The following is a 14,587-nucleotide window of genomic DNA, read 5'->3' as shown; positions in this document are numbered from 1 at the left end:
AATCAATGAACAGTTCTACGATTGGACCCATGAACGTGCGCTTAGTAAGAACACGTTAATGTGATAACTATACATAAATTTGGGCGGGACAAAGTTTGCCGGGTCAGCTAGTATACTATAAAACTACTGTAAATCAGGAAAAAGACAATTTAATTCATATGTTTTGAAATATTCGAATACCTGATTTAACACAGGTGCGCTGAATCAGAGCATTCAAAAAAGTGGACAAATCATGATCATATTTTCGACTGGACAAACCCTTCATACGTTTATTTCCTCTTGGAGAAATGACCTATTTTGTGCGGCCAAATGCTCAGTGGAATATACTCTATAACCCTAATTGTTGTTACATAATACGTTACAGAGTTCTGAATAGTTTTTGGTGTGAAACAATTATTGTTTTGCAGCTCCTTTATTGCCCAACTGGTAATCAACGATCAGTAGTTAGTAACGCTCCAAAAATTATCTCGAATTGAACAGAATTGGCGATCTTCAGAACAACAGCGGCGGCAGCGGCAACATAAACGCTAAAACTGTTATTTTTTATATCGAATCTAATATCGCTTCCGAGTTTGATGCTTTCAGATTCATTTCTCTCGGCTGGTGGTTAGATTTGTTTGGAAGTAAAGCCAATTCGCTAGAAATATGACCGTTACAGTTAGGGAAGATGGGGATAATATGATTGAAAGACTTATAACCACACTTTGCCGTTGGGAATGCCGATATGGGGATAGGTTGTGATAGTTCTGTATGGTATCAATCGGAACGAACAGTAGCAATTACTCAGGGATGTGAATTCTGAACTCGAACGCTACTCGTTTAGAAACAGAATTCAGTCTCAGAATTCAAACGGGAAAACTATTTGCTTCCCATTCATGTTTGATTCTCGAATAGAACTTTTGTTTTATCTCTGACGGCGAAGAATGAAAAACGTGACCAGTGTTGGGTCAATAGTAATTTGTGAACTAATATATTTTCCAACAAAAGTACGGATTGACAGAATGTTTTTTTTTTAAACACACAAGACAATGTTTCTTAGAAAAGTGGCAACGCGTTAAGAGCAACAAAAGAACTCCTGATATCTTTTAGTTTTGATTTTGTATCTCGCAAAAGCCTACTGTTAAAAATGATTAGAATAGAAAAAAATGTCGATTGAAATAAGATTAAAAGATGAATTTTATTTTTGACGTTTTATTTGCAACGGAAAGTCCAAACATGCATGTACAGTTTTTGGATTAAATTTTTCGATACATGCATTAAAATAAATATCGAGCATCCTTATCCTAAATAATAGAAACATTTCTCTGAATTACATGCAGTTCAACAATCATTCAACAATTCGAAGGTCTCGCGAAATTCGATACCCAGTTTGAATTGGGAATCATCAAGTCTTTTCTGGCATTCGCTATCCTGCTCAATGGGCTGCTGATGTTTTTCCTCATCGGAAAATACAAAATTCATCGATGGGTTTTCCAGTGGTATGCCACTGTGATCCACTGGCTCAAAATTCTCCGATTTATCTTTTGGCTCTTGATAATCGAATGTCTCTAGCGTGTTCGTAGAATTCATCACCGTTTCCGACTCAGAATACGAAATAGTCGACAACTCAGGTCTCTCACAAGTTCCAGGGGAAATGCTTGGAATTTCCTCTAAACATTCGGTTGAATTCATTGCTTCTGAAATCGTGAGAACGAGATAGGCTTTGAGCTGCAATTTTCCAATGGGATTGCATAGACATACTCACCAGTGGAATCGTCGTACACTGGCAGATAATCTCCAAAGAAACGCTTCAAGTCATCCAATTCAACTTGTCCGTAGTTACCCGCGATGAGACGCTTCTTCGAGTACTCGGGAACGTCAACCGTAGTATCGTCACAATATTTGGCAGGTACCTCAATTATCGGAACCATGTCATCACCACCATCAGCCAAAGTGTTGTAAGCTTCCCGAAGGGTTTGCTCGAGCCACTTCATCTCCATCATGAGGTCGAATTTCTCCTGGGCAAAGCTGTTGGAAGACAACTGCGCGGAAGCGATGCTGCTTGTCAGGCCACCACCTTCCACTGATCCGACGGTTTCGTAATGTTTCGGGTTTCTCAGGATTCTTGGCTGATGGATAGAACAGTGTCCATTCTGTGAATCGATCACGTCGCGTAGCTCTGGACAACGAAAAATCTGCTCAAAGTAACTTCGATTTTCTGCTGTGAAGGATGCGTGTTTGTACAGCAGGCGTTGGTTATCTTCGTTTGGATCTTCCTCAACCGCAGTGGAATCGATGGCCAACGGTTCGAACCCGTTGAAATCCATCAGCCACAAAAACGTGGACAGTTTAGAGCAGCAAAAAATGGAACCGTCCGACCCGAGATAGCGTTCCAACGCGATCGCATCAATTAGCACAATCGTTTTGGTTTTGTCCCAGCGAATGAAACAGTTTTCCTTATCGTTCACTAAAATCCAAATCTTCAGCGGAAAGCGTAGTTTTTTGTACTTCTCGCTGGCATCGGGGACGGCTTCAAATTTGTACTCCATTTGGTGCAGAATGATGTCAACACTGCCGCGGTACAGTCCGGAATAGTTGCACGCACTGCAAAAGCCGGTCGAGTTCCACGGTAACGCCAAATCGCGTCGCGTTTCCATAGAAACGCGACCACGTGCGCGCCTACTTCGATGCGTGCGCGACGTTCCGCGTGATACTTGCTCGTGTGTGTGCGTGAGTTCAAGTATCCACGATGACAAATGTACAGTGTCTACGTCTGTCTGGTGACGATATCCGTTTAGTGAGGCAAACTAATCTTTATCAGATTAGCAGGTCCGAAGGCAGTTTTGAATTGTTATAATGATTGTTAACCTCCTTCCTTGTTCCTGCACATTTCGACCCGCGGCACAAATCCTTCGGGCGTTTCTTGAAGAACTTCCGCAATTCTCGAGAACGAAAAAGCAGCTCCATCTCCTCATACTCCATCTCTTCCAGGCGGAGATTTTTTCCCGAAAGAGATGTGTTCGCGAAGCATTAGTGTTGATTGCTTCCAAATTTATATTTTATTTGATATAAAAATTGCAATACAAAAATGCATCCGACTTACATATACACTCGACAAAAAAATTAGAGGAATAGAATTCGAAGTCGAAAATTTTAAGTGATTTTTGACATGCTTTAACTTCGTGAAAAATAAACGCATATCGATGGGAGATTCATCATTTTGAAGCTACAACTTTCAGGTATTAGAATATTTTTCGTACATATTTTTACCTTGGTGTGTGTAGGTGTAGTTGGCAACAATATCGGGAAGAAACGAAAAATCGATTTTTCTTTATTTTTTCAAGAATATTCTGGACTAACACAGTTTTTTTGCCAACCAACTCAACAGCAAATCCAATCAACCTCATCAATCAGCTTTTTCTTGGTTTTAAGAACGTTCATGTAGGACCTTCCCACACAGAGATATTTCAGTTTGAATGAAAAATCACTCCTTCGTCTTTGATGACGAATAATTCAACAAACAACCATCGCACCGCAAATCGAAAGGCAGTTTTGAAAACTCCAATAAATTATGCACAAGGATAATTTGTTATTTTTTTTCCTTTATTGATTTAATTAGGCTCAAGTGGATAAAGAGTCACCATCAAGCAATACATGTTAAAACTATTTGAATATATTATAACTACAGAATTATAAACTTAAGTTAATTAGCTAAAACTACAGTGCAATATAAAAAAATATATAATTTATTCCTCCGTTGCCTCGTCGGTATTATCCTTGTCTGGAACAGTGCATGTGGTGGGTCGTAACAGCTACATCGCCAGTTGATGAAGCAACGGTATTCTTTGGTAGTGAGTGCCTCCTTGTTATGTTAATAGCTCCTGTAATGATCTTATCTCAACGGGTACTAAGTTCTGCTTGTGTAATAGGAAAGGAAGGGAGAATGGACAGTGGGAGTAGGAGATGCGACATAAATAATAACATTAGCGCTTCTTAGGAAGACATATATGGGGAACATACAATTGGGGTCGCGAGTAGCTAAGATATCGCGAACTGGCATGTGTGAGTGTACTCCTTGAGCCTCTAAATCGGCAACCAGTTTAATTCTTTCATTGCAAAATTCATTACATGACCAAACAACGTGCTCGATGTCATGATATCCTTGACCACAATTGCATAAATTGTTAGTAGCAAGACCTATGCGGAAGAGATGCGCATTTAGCGCGGAATGATTGGACATCAACATAGTTCTAATAAAATTTCTGTCAATATCTAACCCTTTAAACCAGGCCTTCGTTGAAACTTTTCGGATAATAGAGTATAGCCATCTCCCAAGCTCATCTCTGTTCCATTGGTTTTGCCAACTGGTGAGTGACTGCTGTCGGGAAATGGAGAATAATTCCCGATACGCTATTTCTCTTTCAAAAACTGTGCCTTGCATACTACCCATCTTTGCGAGTGTATCCGCTTTCTCATTACCAGGAATAGAGCAATGGGAAGGAATCCAAATGAAAGTGATTCGAATACCTTTATCAACAAGAAAATTCAATGCATTCCTAATTTCGATAAGAAAATATGATGCTTTCGTCTGTTGTTTCAAGGATTGAATGGCTTGTATACTGCTACGACTAACCGAGAAAATAAAATAGTGATCAGGTGGTAAGGACTCAATGGTCTTAATTGCATGATATATTGCGGCCAGTTCGGCAACATACACTGAACAAGGGTCTTAAAGTTTATGAAAGCTAGTGTAATGTTCATTAATGATACCAAAACCAGTGGATCCGTATTTGTTACTTTGACGAAAAAAAAATTATTTAAAGGCATCGATTTAAGAAAAGTTCCAAAAACAGGATTTTTATAGTGCTTTACAAAATCACTGTAGTTGTGCAAATATCGCAGTAATTTCTAATGTTTGCAGGCAAATTTTTAACCTAGTGTATTACCTAAACATCTGTGAACGTTTCATATTGATACGTTCAGCCGTTTTTTCTAGCCGATTTTTCAATGTTTGGAATTAATTAGAGGAGCATTTAATCGCAAATCGTACCAGAAGTATAAAATCCTACGCGACTCTCAGATATTCTATATACCTGAAAGTTGAAATCTATATACCTGAAAGCTGAAATACCTGAAAGTTGTAGCTTCAAAATGATGCTCCTTCCATCGATATGCGTTGATTTTTCATAAAGATACAGCATGTCAAAAATCACTTAAAATTTGCGACTTCGCACTCTGTTACTCTCATTTTTTTGTCGAGTGTATTTGCAGTGCCGATTTCCCCAACTACCTTGGTTTCATAAAATATATTTTATTCTTTTTCTCTGTAATGAGTTGTGGTGGAGTGCCCAAATCGATTGATGCGAAACTCTCATAACTTTAACAGGAAATGACTGAGCAATAATTGTGATTACAAGACGAAGCTCGTATCTTCGATTTCGACCAATCAGAACACGGTATTTCCGTTTGGATAACGGTTGAGATTTTTCAATTGTTCGATAGTTAGTTTCATGACCGATATTATTTCATTCAATAGAATGCCGAAATCGATTGACGTTAAAAATGTCATTGACCCGTCATGCATTGACTGGGCTATAAGCGTTTGAAGTTGGACATTTTTCACGATGCGATCGATTTTCGTTTTTCACTTTGTACCCACAATATGCTCTCGAAAGTCGTTATCTTACGTTAACAGTTTCGAAAGTTTCTTTCAAACGCGCGAATGGGCATATTATCGTTGCCATTTTACATAGGTAGTTGAAATATATTTTTTTTTCCCAAAATATATTTTTTATTAAGGCACATGTGGCGTTAGCCTGACGGGGCCGGGAGTCCAATATTCTGACAATTTTTGTCTTACAACTATGTTAGTAATATGTAACCGATTACTCGCGGTTGGCTCGAGGTTAGTATTACAAGTGTTCTCATAATTGGTATGTTGCAGTCTTCGATGCTCTGTACGTGTGCCCGACACGGGCTACTTCCTATTGGGATGCAGCTGACCATTAATCAGCAACACTCCCTAGTCTGTACCCCATATCTAGCGTGGTGCGTCTTTCTCGACTCGAGGAATCCAGGATAGAATGGTCACTAGCCGGGTAGTTGAAATATGAATGCATTCATAATTTTCTGTAATCTTATTTGCTTCTATTAAAAATATATATCTTAGCCTGATTTGTTTAAGGTGTGCGTCTTATCCCGCGTTCCTCTATTGGTGAACAGCTCTAATAAAACTACAGTAAAAATACAATAAAGTGAAACGAGATGGTGAGAGAATTGATGTTCACCACAAAGACATCTTTACGGCGATAAACGCAGAAATTAATCAAAGCTTTTTTACAAGAAAAACATTTCAATCATTTTGCTTTGTGGTGAAAAGCTTTTTATAGCAGGTACGGTTTGGGCCAGCTTTAAGCTTTGTCTAGCTTTAATTTCAATGAGTTGGTCTTTCCTATGATTTTGACTGGATGAAGCTTGTTGCTGCGTAGCGCAAAACGCAAAATGTAAAACGCAAAATGCAAAACGAAAAATACAGAGCAGTAGAGCTAGTGGGTCAAGATGTCAAAGCTAAACTGTTTTCAAAAGACCTCAATGAAGGTTTAAGTGACAAAATATCTATACTTATAATATGGCGTTAGTGTTCTTTTAGCTGAAGTATTTGAATTCTTATTCGGATTGATAAAGAATAATGTCATAAGAATATTACTTGCAATTAAATATGTTAAATCATCAATTAACGAAAATATATTGAAAAAATGCAGCATTACATAAAATTTATATGAATAGATATGGCCAATGCATAATTGGAAATGTCACCCTCATAAACCACTACTTGAATTACCTAGAATGCGTGGGTAGATATCGTACAACGACTAGTTTAATAATAAATTTGTATTCGTTCATCACGCCTACAATCATTTGCGATTCCGACAAGCTCATTGATTCGACATTTCAATTATAATTCCATGTTGCAACTATGTTTCACATAGCGCTCATCAAAATCAATTGGAACTCCATCATCATTACAATAGTAATACAAATTGTCGGCATACAAACATCCACTCGCCACAACCGTGATAGTTGCAGCAACGATTATGTATCACTCTCATTACCAGCGGCCTCAATACGCTCTGATCAATCGAGTGGTACAGCATTGCACTGAAGGTTTTAAATAATTAAAACAAACTATTATGTTATCCGCCATCCTCTCGTCTCTCGTGTTCTAAGGATGTGTTCCAATTGGTGGTGCTGACTGACGGTACTAACAACAACATCAACTTCAACAAAATGGAAATTCCTGTATCGAGACGCATTGTAAACGTCAGTAATTAGGCGAGAACCATTCCATTATCATTGTTATACGTCAATCATAATCACCAGTGCAAACACAACAAGCGACGAACTCGTCTGCATCCAGAGATGTGTATCTTCATGGCAACACAATCTCGGTGGACTTGAAGTCGTCCAATTATCAGTACGGAAGTGCGGGAGCAGCATCAGGCAAGCAAAAAAAAAAGAAAAATAAACGAACTCAGCCACAACTAATCAGCGAACGTCGGATACGCATTCTGAGCTGGTTTCTTATGTATTCATTTGAGCCAGCGCAGGGGATTATCGGTCAAGCGAGCATTGAGTGATGACGGGGAGAAGGTACTGAAAAATAACATTGAATAACACGCAACGCGATGTAAATAGGCCGAAGTATTGCGAAAAAAAAGGTATTCGACTCTTTGGCAAGCCGGTCACGAGGATTATGTTGTGGTAATTTGCACGGCTGGCATCGGGCGGGGGGTGCGGACGACGGAGATGAAGGCGTGGAGGATCATGCATGAATTGCGATCCGATGCATACATATTAATTTATACATTACTCAACCGGTTGGGCTCTTCTTTTCCGTGAGTGTGCATCTTTTGAACATTGGGCATCCAAACGTGGTCGACCACCATTTATTTCCCATGAGAGGGTTCCGTCAGGATGTATGTGTTTTACTGTAGGGTGGGTGTAGGATTGGGTTGATATTGAAAAGGTTATGATTATTACTATTTTCCAGCATTGCTGATGATGGTCAATTTCCGGTTTAAAATTTTAAACAGAAGATTATTGGTATTCAAGATTCATTTTTCATCATTAAAAAAGGAGTGGGTAACTAGTAACAGACCGTGGATAATGCTGAGGATTCCGTCAGGATTGCCCAGAATAATACGCAGCGTACATCTGTAATAGAGGTAACAGAGAATAGATAAGAAACAACGCATAAATCTATGTGAGATAGTATTAATGATGCATTTTAAAGAATATAAATGTTTTTTTTGTTTATTCGTAATTTCCGGGGGCAAGTTCAACATAGCGGTTTGATTGTACAACAGGAGTTCGCGCAGAGTCAGCACCGTGCGTACGATTCTAGCGCAACCCGAAAAATTCAGTTAGTAAACAAGAAATTGTAATTATAAACAAAAGAAGTTAATAAAAAGTACTGAGCCAGTCGGGCGCGGGAAGCAGTGCGCAGTTGGTTAGAACGCTAGATATCGCGTCGTTTTTTCCCTGACTAACAAAGAAAAACCAGTGCTTCATTATAACAATTAATGCGTTCATCAATTTGGCATTATTATGCAGAACAATTTTGAATGGACCGAAGAGCTTAAGGGAATATTAAGAGAGGAAATTATGGCAGAGAAAAAAAAGGGAAATAACAAGCCAAATAACTATTGAGTCTACAGCTTATGCTATAACAATAAATGTGTTCTCCGATCGCTTGCAATTATCTTTTGAGTGAACCGAAGAGCTGGCACTGGACTCATCATAAAGTGGGAAATGAGAAATACAACAAACGAGTAAACAGAGTAAAAACAAAAAGAAGACGAATAAAGTAAGAGAGGATAAAGAAAAATTAAAGAATAATCGTTTATATAAAAAAAAGATTGTAAGAGAAAAGCAAGGCAATGTATAAAAGAGATATGAAGGGTTATAATACTAAATGACGAGAAAAAAACAAGTATGAAAATGAATAAAAGAAGAATATATATTTGTTTTTTTTTATTTTGATTAATCCGTTTATTTCGACAGGCTCAGTTACATAAGTTTAAAGGAGCCAAACTTTTAACTATATTTCAACTAGCATATATTAACATGTTGTTTTTTTAATTCTATGGTTAAAGAAATAGGAAACCGTTTACTCGCGGCCGACTCGAGTTTAGAAGGGTGACGCATTTTCATTAGGAAAAGGATGGGATGTAAGGAGATGTGTGTTCACACTCACACTCACATTCACATTCACATTCTCATTCATACTGACACTTCACACTCAATTCTTAAAACTATCCTTACATCTAACATGTATTTACAATTTAACTTATTCTAATGTTAGTAGGAAGGGAACCGATAGCTCGCGAAGGACGAAAAGGAGGGGAAAAGGATGTATAAATAATCACACTCGAAGGTCGATAGCTTTAAGGAAAACATATTTGGGACATGTAATCAAGGTCTTGTGCACCCGTGGCCGAGTGGTTAGCGTCTCACATTATCATGCCGGGTGTTCGGGTTCGATTCTCGTTCTGGCCGGGGGTTTTTTCGTCAGAGAAATTTCCTTCGACTTGTACTGTGGTCACGCGTGTTCTAGAGCTTGCCCTCGGAATACATTCAAGGTGTGTTAATTGGCTTTAGAAATCTCAACTAAGTATTAATAAATGACGCTAGTAAATGCATACGTTGAGACGGCAAAAGTTCTACAGGGAACGTTAACACCATTCAAGAAGAAGAATCAAGGTCTAACCGAGCCAACACATCTCTCACCGGCACATTGGGCTGCTTTCCTCCAGCCCGAAGGGAGTTTTCTAAATTCGATCTGACGACAAGATACAACTCGCACGACCAAACAACGTGTTCGATGTCGTGGTAACCATAGCCACAACTGCAGATATTGCTGTCGGCAATATTAAAACGAAAAAGCAGCGCGTCTAACGAACAGTGATTGGACATGAGTCGGGAGAAGGTACGAATAAAGTCCCGACTCAAGTCCAGACTTTTGAACCACGGATTGAGGCTAACCTTAGGGATAATCGAGTGGAGCCACCGGCCCAATTCATCTTCGTTCCATTTGCGATGCCAGTTAGCGATGGTATTTCTACGGACTAAAGAATAAAATTCATTGAAGGCGATTTGACGCTGATAAATATCGCCTTCAATTGCACCTACCTTTGCTAATGAGTCAGCCCTCTCATTACCCGGAATGGAGCAATGTGAGGGGACCCAGACAAAGGTAATGACATAACAACGTCTGGATAAAGCACTCAAAATTTCTCGTATTCTCTCAAGGAAGTACGGCGAGTGCTTTTCCGGCCTCACTGAACGGATAGCTTCGACAGAGCTAAGACTATCCGTTACAATGTAATAGTGTTCAACAGGTCGTGAGGCGACGCTGTCCAGCGCCCAGTGTATTGCTGCCAATTCAGCAATATACACTGAGCACGGATACTGAAGACTGTGTGAGGTGTTAAAAAATTCGTTGAACACTCCAAATCCTGTGGACTCATTCATAGAGGACCCATCAGAAGAAGGAACATCCTGCATGGAGATGAATTCATGATACGTACTCATGAATCCGGAGTGAAAATTAAGCTCGATAAGCTGTTCAAAATTACCGATCACCAATGGATTCATAACCTTACACAGGATGAAGAACCGAAGAGATAATAAATTGAAGCGATCTTTTAGTGGGAGTACGCCTGCCAAAACCTCGAGACTCATGGTATGCGTTGAGGGTATACATCCCAACGCAATACGGAGACAAAGATACTGAATTCGCTCGAGTTTAATGAGGTGTGTTTTGGCAGCTGATTGAAAACAGAAACTGCCATACTCCATCACTGAGAGAATAGTTGTTCGATACAACATTATAAGATCTTCGGGATGGGCTCCCCACCAGGTGCCGGTAATTGTACGGAGAAAGTTTATTCTTCGTTGACATTTTTTACTCAGATACCTAATATGGGTCCCAAAGTACATTTGGAGTCGAACCAGACCCCAAGATACTTGAATGACATAGCATGAGCGATCGGTTTACCCAAAAGTTGAAGCTTTGGTTTTGCTGGTCTATGCTTCCTAGAAAAAAACACCATCTCTGTTTCCTCCGTGGAGAATTCGATCCCTAGCCCAATGGCCCAGGTTGAAAAATTGTTCAAAGTATCTTGTAAGAGTTCTTGCAGGTCGGATTCGTTTGATCCTACGACAGACACCACTCAATCATCTGCAAGTTGTCTTGGGCTGCAATTTTGTGTAAGGCAGTTGTCGATGTCGCTTACATAGAAGTTGTACAAAAGGGGGCTTAAACATGAGCCCTGGGGGAGTCTTATGTAGGAGACCCAACTTACTGTCGAATCCCCGTGAGAAAAATTCTAATGTTTCTCACAAAGCAAGTTATATAACATATTATTCAATAGAGGCGGCAGACCCCGAGAGTGTAATTTGTCTGACAGGACCTCTATTGAAACTGAATCAAAGGCCCCCTTTATGTCCAAGAATACTGAAGCCATTTGTTTTTTTTCGGCGTAAGCCATTTGAATTTCTGAAGAAAGCAACGCAAGACAATCATTCGTCCCCTTGCCCCTGCGGAACCCATATTGTGTATCTGAGAGTCGGCCATTCGTTTCAACCCAACGATCAAGGCGAAACAAGATCATTTTCTCCAACAATTTCCGTATACAAGACAGCATTGCTATTGGGCGGTACGAATTGAAGTTGGACGCGGGTTTTCCGGGTTTTTGAATAGCTATAACTTGTACTTGTCTCCAATCATCTGGAGGTTTTTCAACAAGTTGAACTTAATTCGATCCGATCTCGAAGCAGAATTGTTACATGAAAGGAGAGCAAGAGAGAATTCTACCATCGAAAACTCGGAATCAAGATCGCACCTATCTATCTATATCTCGAACAATTTTTTGCACGGGAGCGGAATCGGGACAAACCTTCCGTGCAAAATTAAAAATCCATCAATGTGAATATTCTTCGCTTTCATTCGTTGAAGAGCGATTTCTCATGTTTCAAGCCACTTTCCATAATTTTTTCATTGACGTTCCTCGTGACAAACCTCCCACGAAATTTCGCCAATAAGCACGTTTTTTCCCTTTGATCAAATTTTTGAACTGATTCTCAAGGGCTAAATACGTTTGAAAATTTTCAGGAGATCCACGTTTCCGAAAAGTTTTAAATGCATTCGATTTTTCTATATAAAGCTTGGAACTTTGGCTATCCCACCATAGATTGTGAGGCCTTCGGCAAATGGTGGAACCTGGGATGGGTTTCGTTCGAGCGTGAACTGCACTGTCATAGATCAAACGAGAAAGGAAGTTATACTCCTCCAATGGAGGTAAACCATCTCTGGAATTGATGGCTAGAGCAATCGCGTCCGCATATTTTTTCCAGTCAATTTGCTATGTTTATAGATTCAGAAGAATTCGACCCAATGGTGAGGGAAATTTTAATTGGCAAGTGATCACTACCGTTGGGGTAGTGCAATCTAACGATAGTTAATTCGAGCAAAGCGATAGGTCAAGAGCACTTGGGTTAGCACATGTTGTTTCCCCAGTGCTCAAAACGGTCATATTGAAGCTGTTACAAACGTCATATATCAATAATGAACGATTGTCGTCGTACTGTTCCCCCAGGCAGTTTCGTGAGAGTTGAAGTCTCTCAAGATCAATCGTGGCTCAGGAAGGAATGAGTACATGTCAACAAGTTGCTTGCGGCTAACCGCAGTTCTCGGAGGCCAATACAAGCTGACAATACAGAGGTCTTTTCCTCTGATGTTTGCATGACAAGCAACAGCTTCAATCCCTCCAATAGGTGGAAGGTTAATTCGAAAAAATGAGTGGCACTTATTGATTCCCAATAGCCCCCCACCGTATCTGTAGTCACGGTCCAAGCGTATAATATTGAAATCATGGAAAGAGAGATCATCTCGAGAAGAAAACCAAGTTTCGAACAGAGCAAACACATCACAATTGAACTTATGAGTTAAAAATTTGAATGTATCCAGTTTAGGGATAAGCTCTCTATTTAAATTAGACATCAAGAGAGATAATCATTGCAAGGAGGGGCCATGTTTGCATCAATTGTTGCAAAATTGTCTTTAATACTGGAAGCATGGAGTCGGAAGCGCTGATGGAGTCGGAAACATTAAAACACTTGAAGATTTGATCCCAAAGGTCAGACAACTTTATAAATCCCGATTGGGAAGTTGAGCTGGACGGAAAAATAGGGACAGTTGGGGTTTTTGATGTCCCCTCGAGTGCTGGTTCGTTCGATGGTGAACTATTCCCACGGAAGCCAGGAGGAACCTGATTTTGCTTGTCCGCTGCACTCGATTTTTTAGGCAAGCTAACAGGGGATATCACCGGAGTGACTTGTGATTGAATTTTGGGAGTGGTCACATTTTTGCGCCGGGGATTCCCTTGGGAAATAAACGGTGTGCCCGTGAGCTGTGTCCGTTTCCATTTCGTCAACTGGCAACGTGTAAAAGATATTGTTTGAGGAGATTGGATGTTGTTGTTGTTGGGCCTGTGCAGAAGCGCCCTTTAAAATTTCCGTAAAAGTGCGTTTCGAGCGTTCCTTTAAAGAGCGCTTCTGTTTCTCCCAGCGACTCTTGTAAGTTTCACAAGCTGAGAGCTCATGTGGGGTCTCCCCGCAATATGAACACTTATGCTCAGTCGCACTGCAGGATTTGCTCACATGTTGCTCTCCGCAAGTGGTTGGCGCAGTTATCTGCTGTGTGACCAACTGACTTGCATTTGTTGCAAATCATGGGCTTTGACACGAAGAGACGCAGCGGAAGCCTCAATTTATCCACCATAACGTAGTCAGGGAGGGCGGAACCAGCAAAAGTTACTCGAAACGAGTCGGACGGCGTGAATTTTGTTTTTCTCTCTTCCTGGGACACTTTTCCTAATTGATGGCAGTCCAAAATTTTAACTTTTGTCAAAGGGAGCTTTTTAAATCTGCCATCTCCCTCTTTTATTAATGCGCTCGTCAGACCCGTTTCTGTAATCACCCCCGAATTTTCTACGTTATGGCAGGCACATAGGCGCAATATTCTAGTACGAACCTATTGTCGACAACAATCTCGCTAGCTTGCTTCCGATCAGCCACGACAACACGCAGTTTGTTCGGTCTAACCTTTCTAATTTCGACCACGGAGGAATAATTTTTTGTCAGATCTTTCATGATCTGAGCGATTGAGCGTTGAGCGATTTCCCGTTGGGTTTGGGCCGGAAGAAAACAACCCATGGGCCAGATCCAGGCATCTTCTGGATAGACCTAGACACGAGGAGAGGAAACAACTGATGGGGAGGACGGGGTCGATGGTTGAGCGGGAGCGGGATCAGTAGGGCTGGGTGGCAAGTTCGGGAGTTGATCGGAAGCGTGAACGGGAGATTGAGGGGGTGAAGAGGAAAGGTTTGCAAATTTTCTTGAGGGGGACTTGTTAAGGTGGGTTAGTTCTTCCTGTGAAGAGACATCTTCCAAGGGAGGGACGCGTTTAAGCGACTTCCCAGTCCCCGTTGTAGTTAGTGAGAAGGAAACATCAGTTTCAATCTCCATATCAAACGGGGCTCCTTCT

General features: G+C 40.4%; 2 protein-coding genes across 2 annotated transcripts in view; both read right to left on the bottom strand.

Moving 5' to 3' along the window:
* The window catches only part of LOC129777071 (uncharacterized), a 183,357-nt gene that overhangs the window by 162,533 nt on the left and 6,237 nt on the right, over positions 1 to 14,587 (bottom strand). Inside the window, exon 2 of the mRNA XM_055783137.1 lies at positions 8,138 to 8,193. The gene's annotated coding sequence lies outside the window, so the exon portion shown is untranslated. The remainder of the gene's footprint in view (positions 1 to 8,137; positions 8,194 to 14,587) is intronic.
* On the bottom strand, positions 1,206 to 2,582 carry LOC129777075 (uncharacterized). Its single transcript, XM_055783139.1, has 2 exons — positions 1,745 to 2,582; positions 1,206 to 1,676 (listed from the first exon to the last, which is right to left on the bottom strand). Exons 1-2 carry the CDS (start codon positions 2,526 to 2,528, stop codon positions 1,321 to 1,323), a joined length of 1,140 nt encoding a protein of 379 aa, XP_055639114.1. The 5' UTR covers positions 2,529 to 2,582; the 3' UTR covers positions 1,206 to 1,320.

This window comes from Toxorhynchites rutilus, chromosome 3 (assembly GCF_029784135.1).
Source record: "Toxorhynchites rutilus septentrionalis strain SRP chromosome 3, ASM2978413v1, whole genome shotgun sequence".
Classification (NCBI taxonomy): domain Eukaryota; kingdom Metazoa; phylum Arthropoda; class Insecta; order Diptera; family Culicidae; genus Toxorhynchites; species Toxorhynchites rutilus.
The sequence above is the reverse complement of the archived record's forward strand: the minus strand, read 5'-3'. Positions and strand labels throughout refer to the sequence as shown.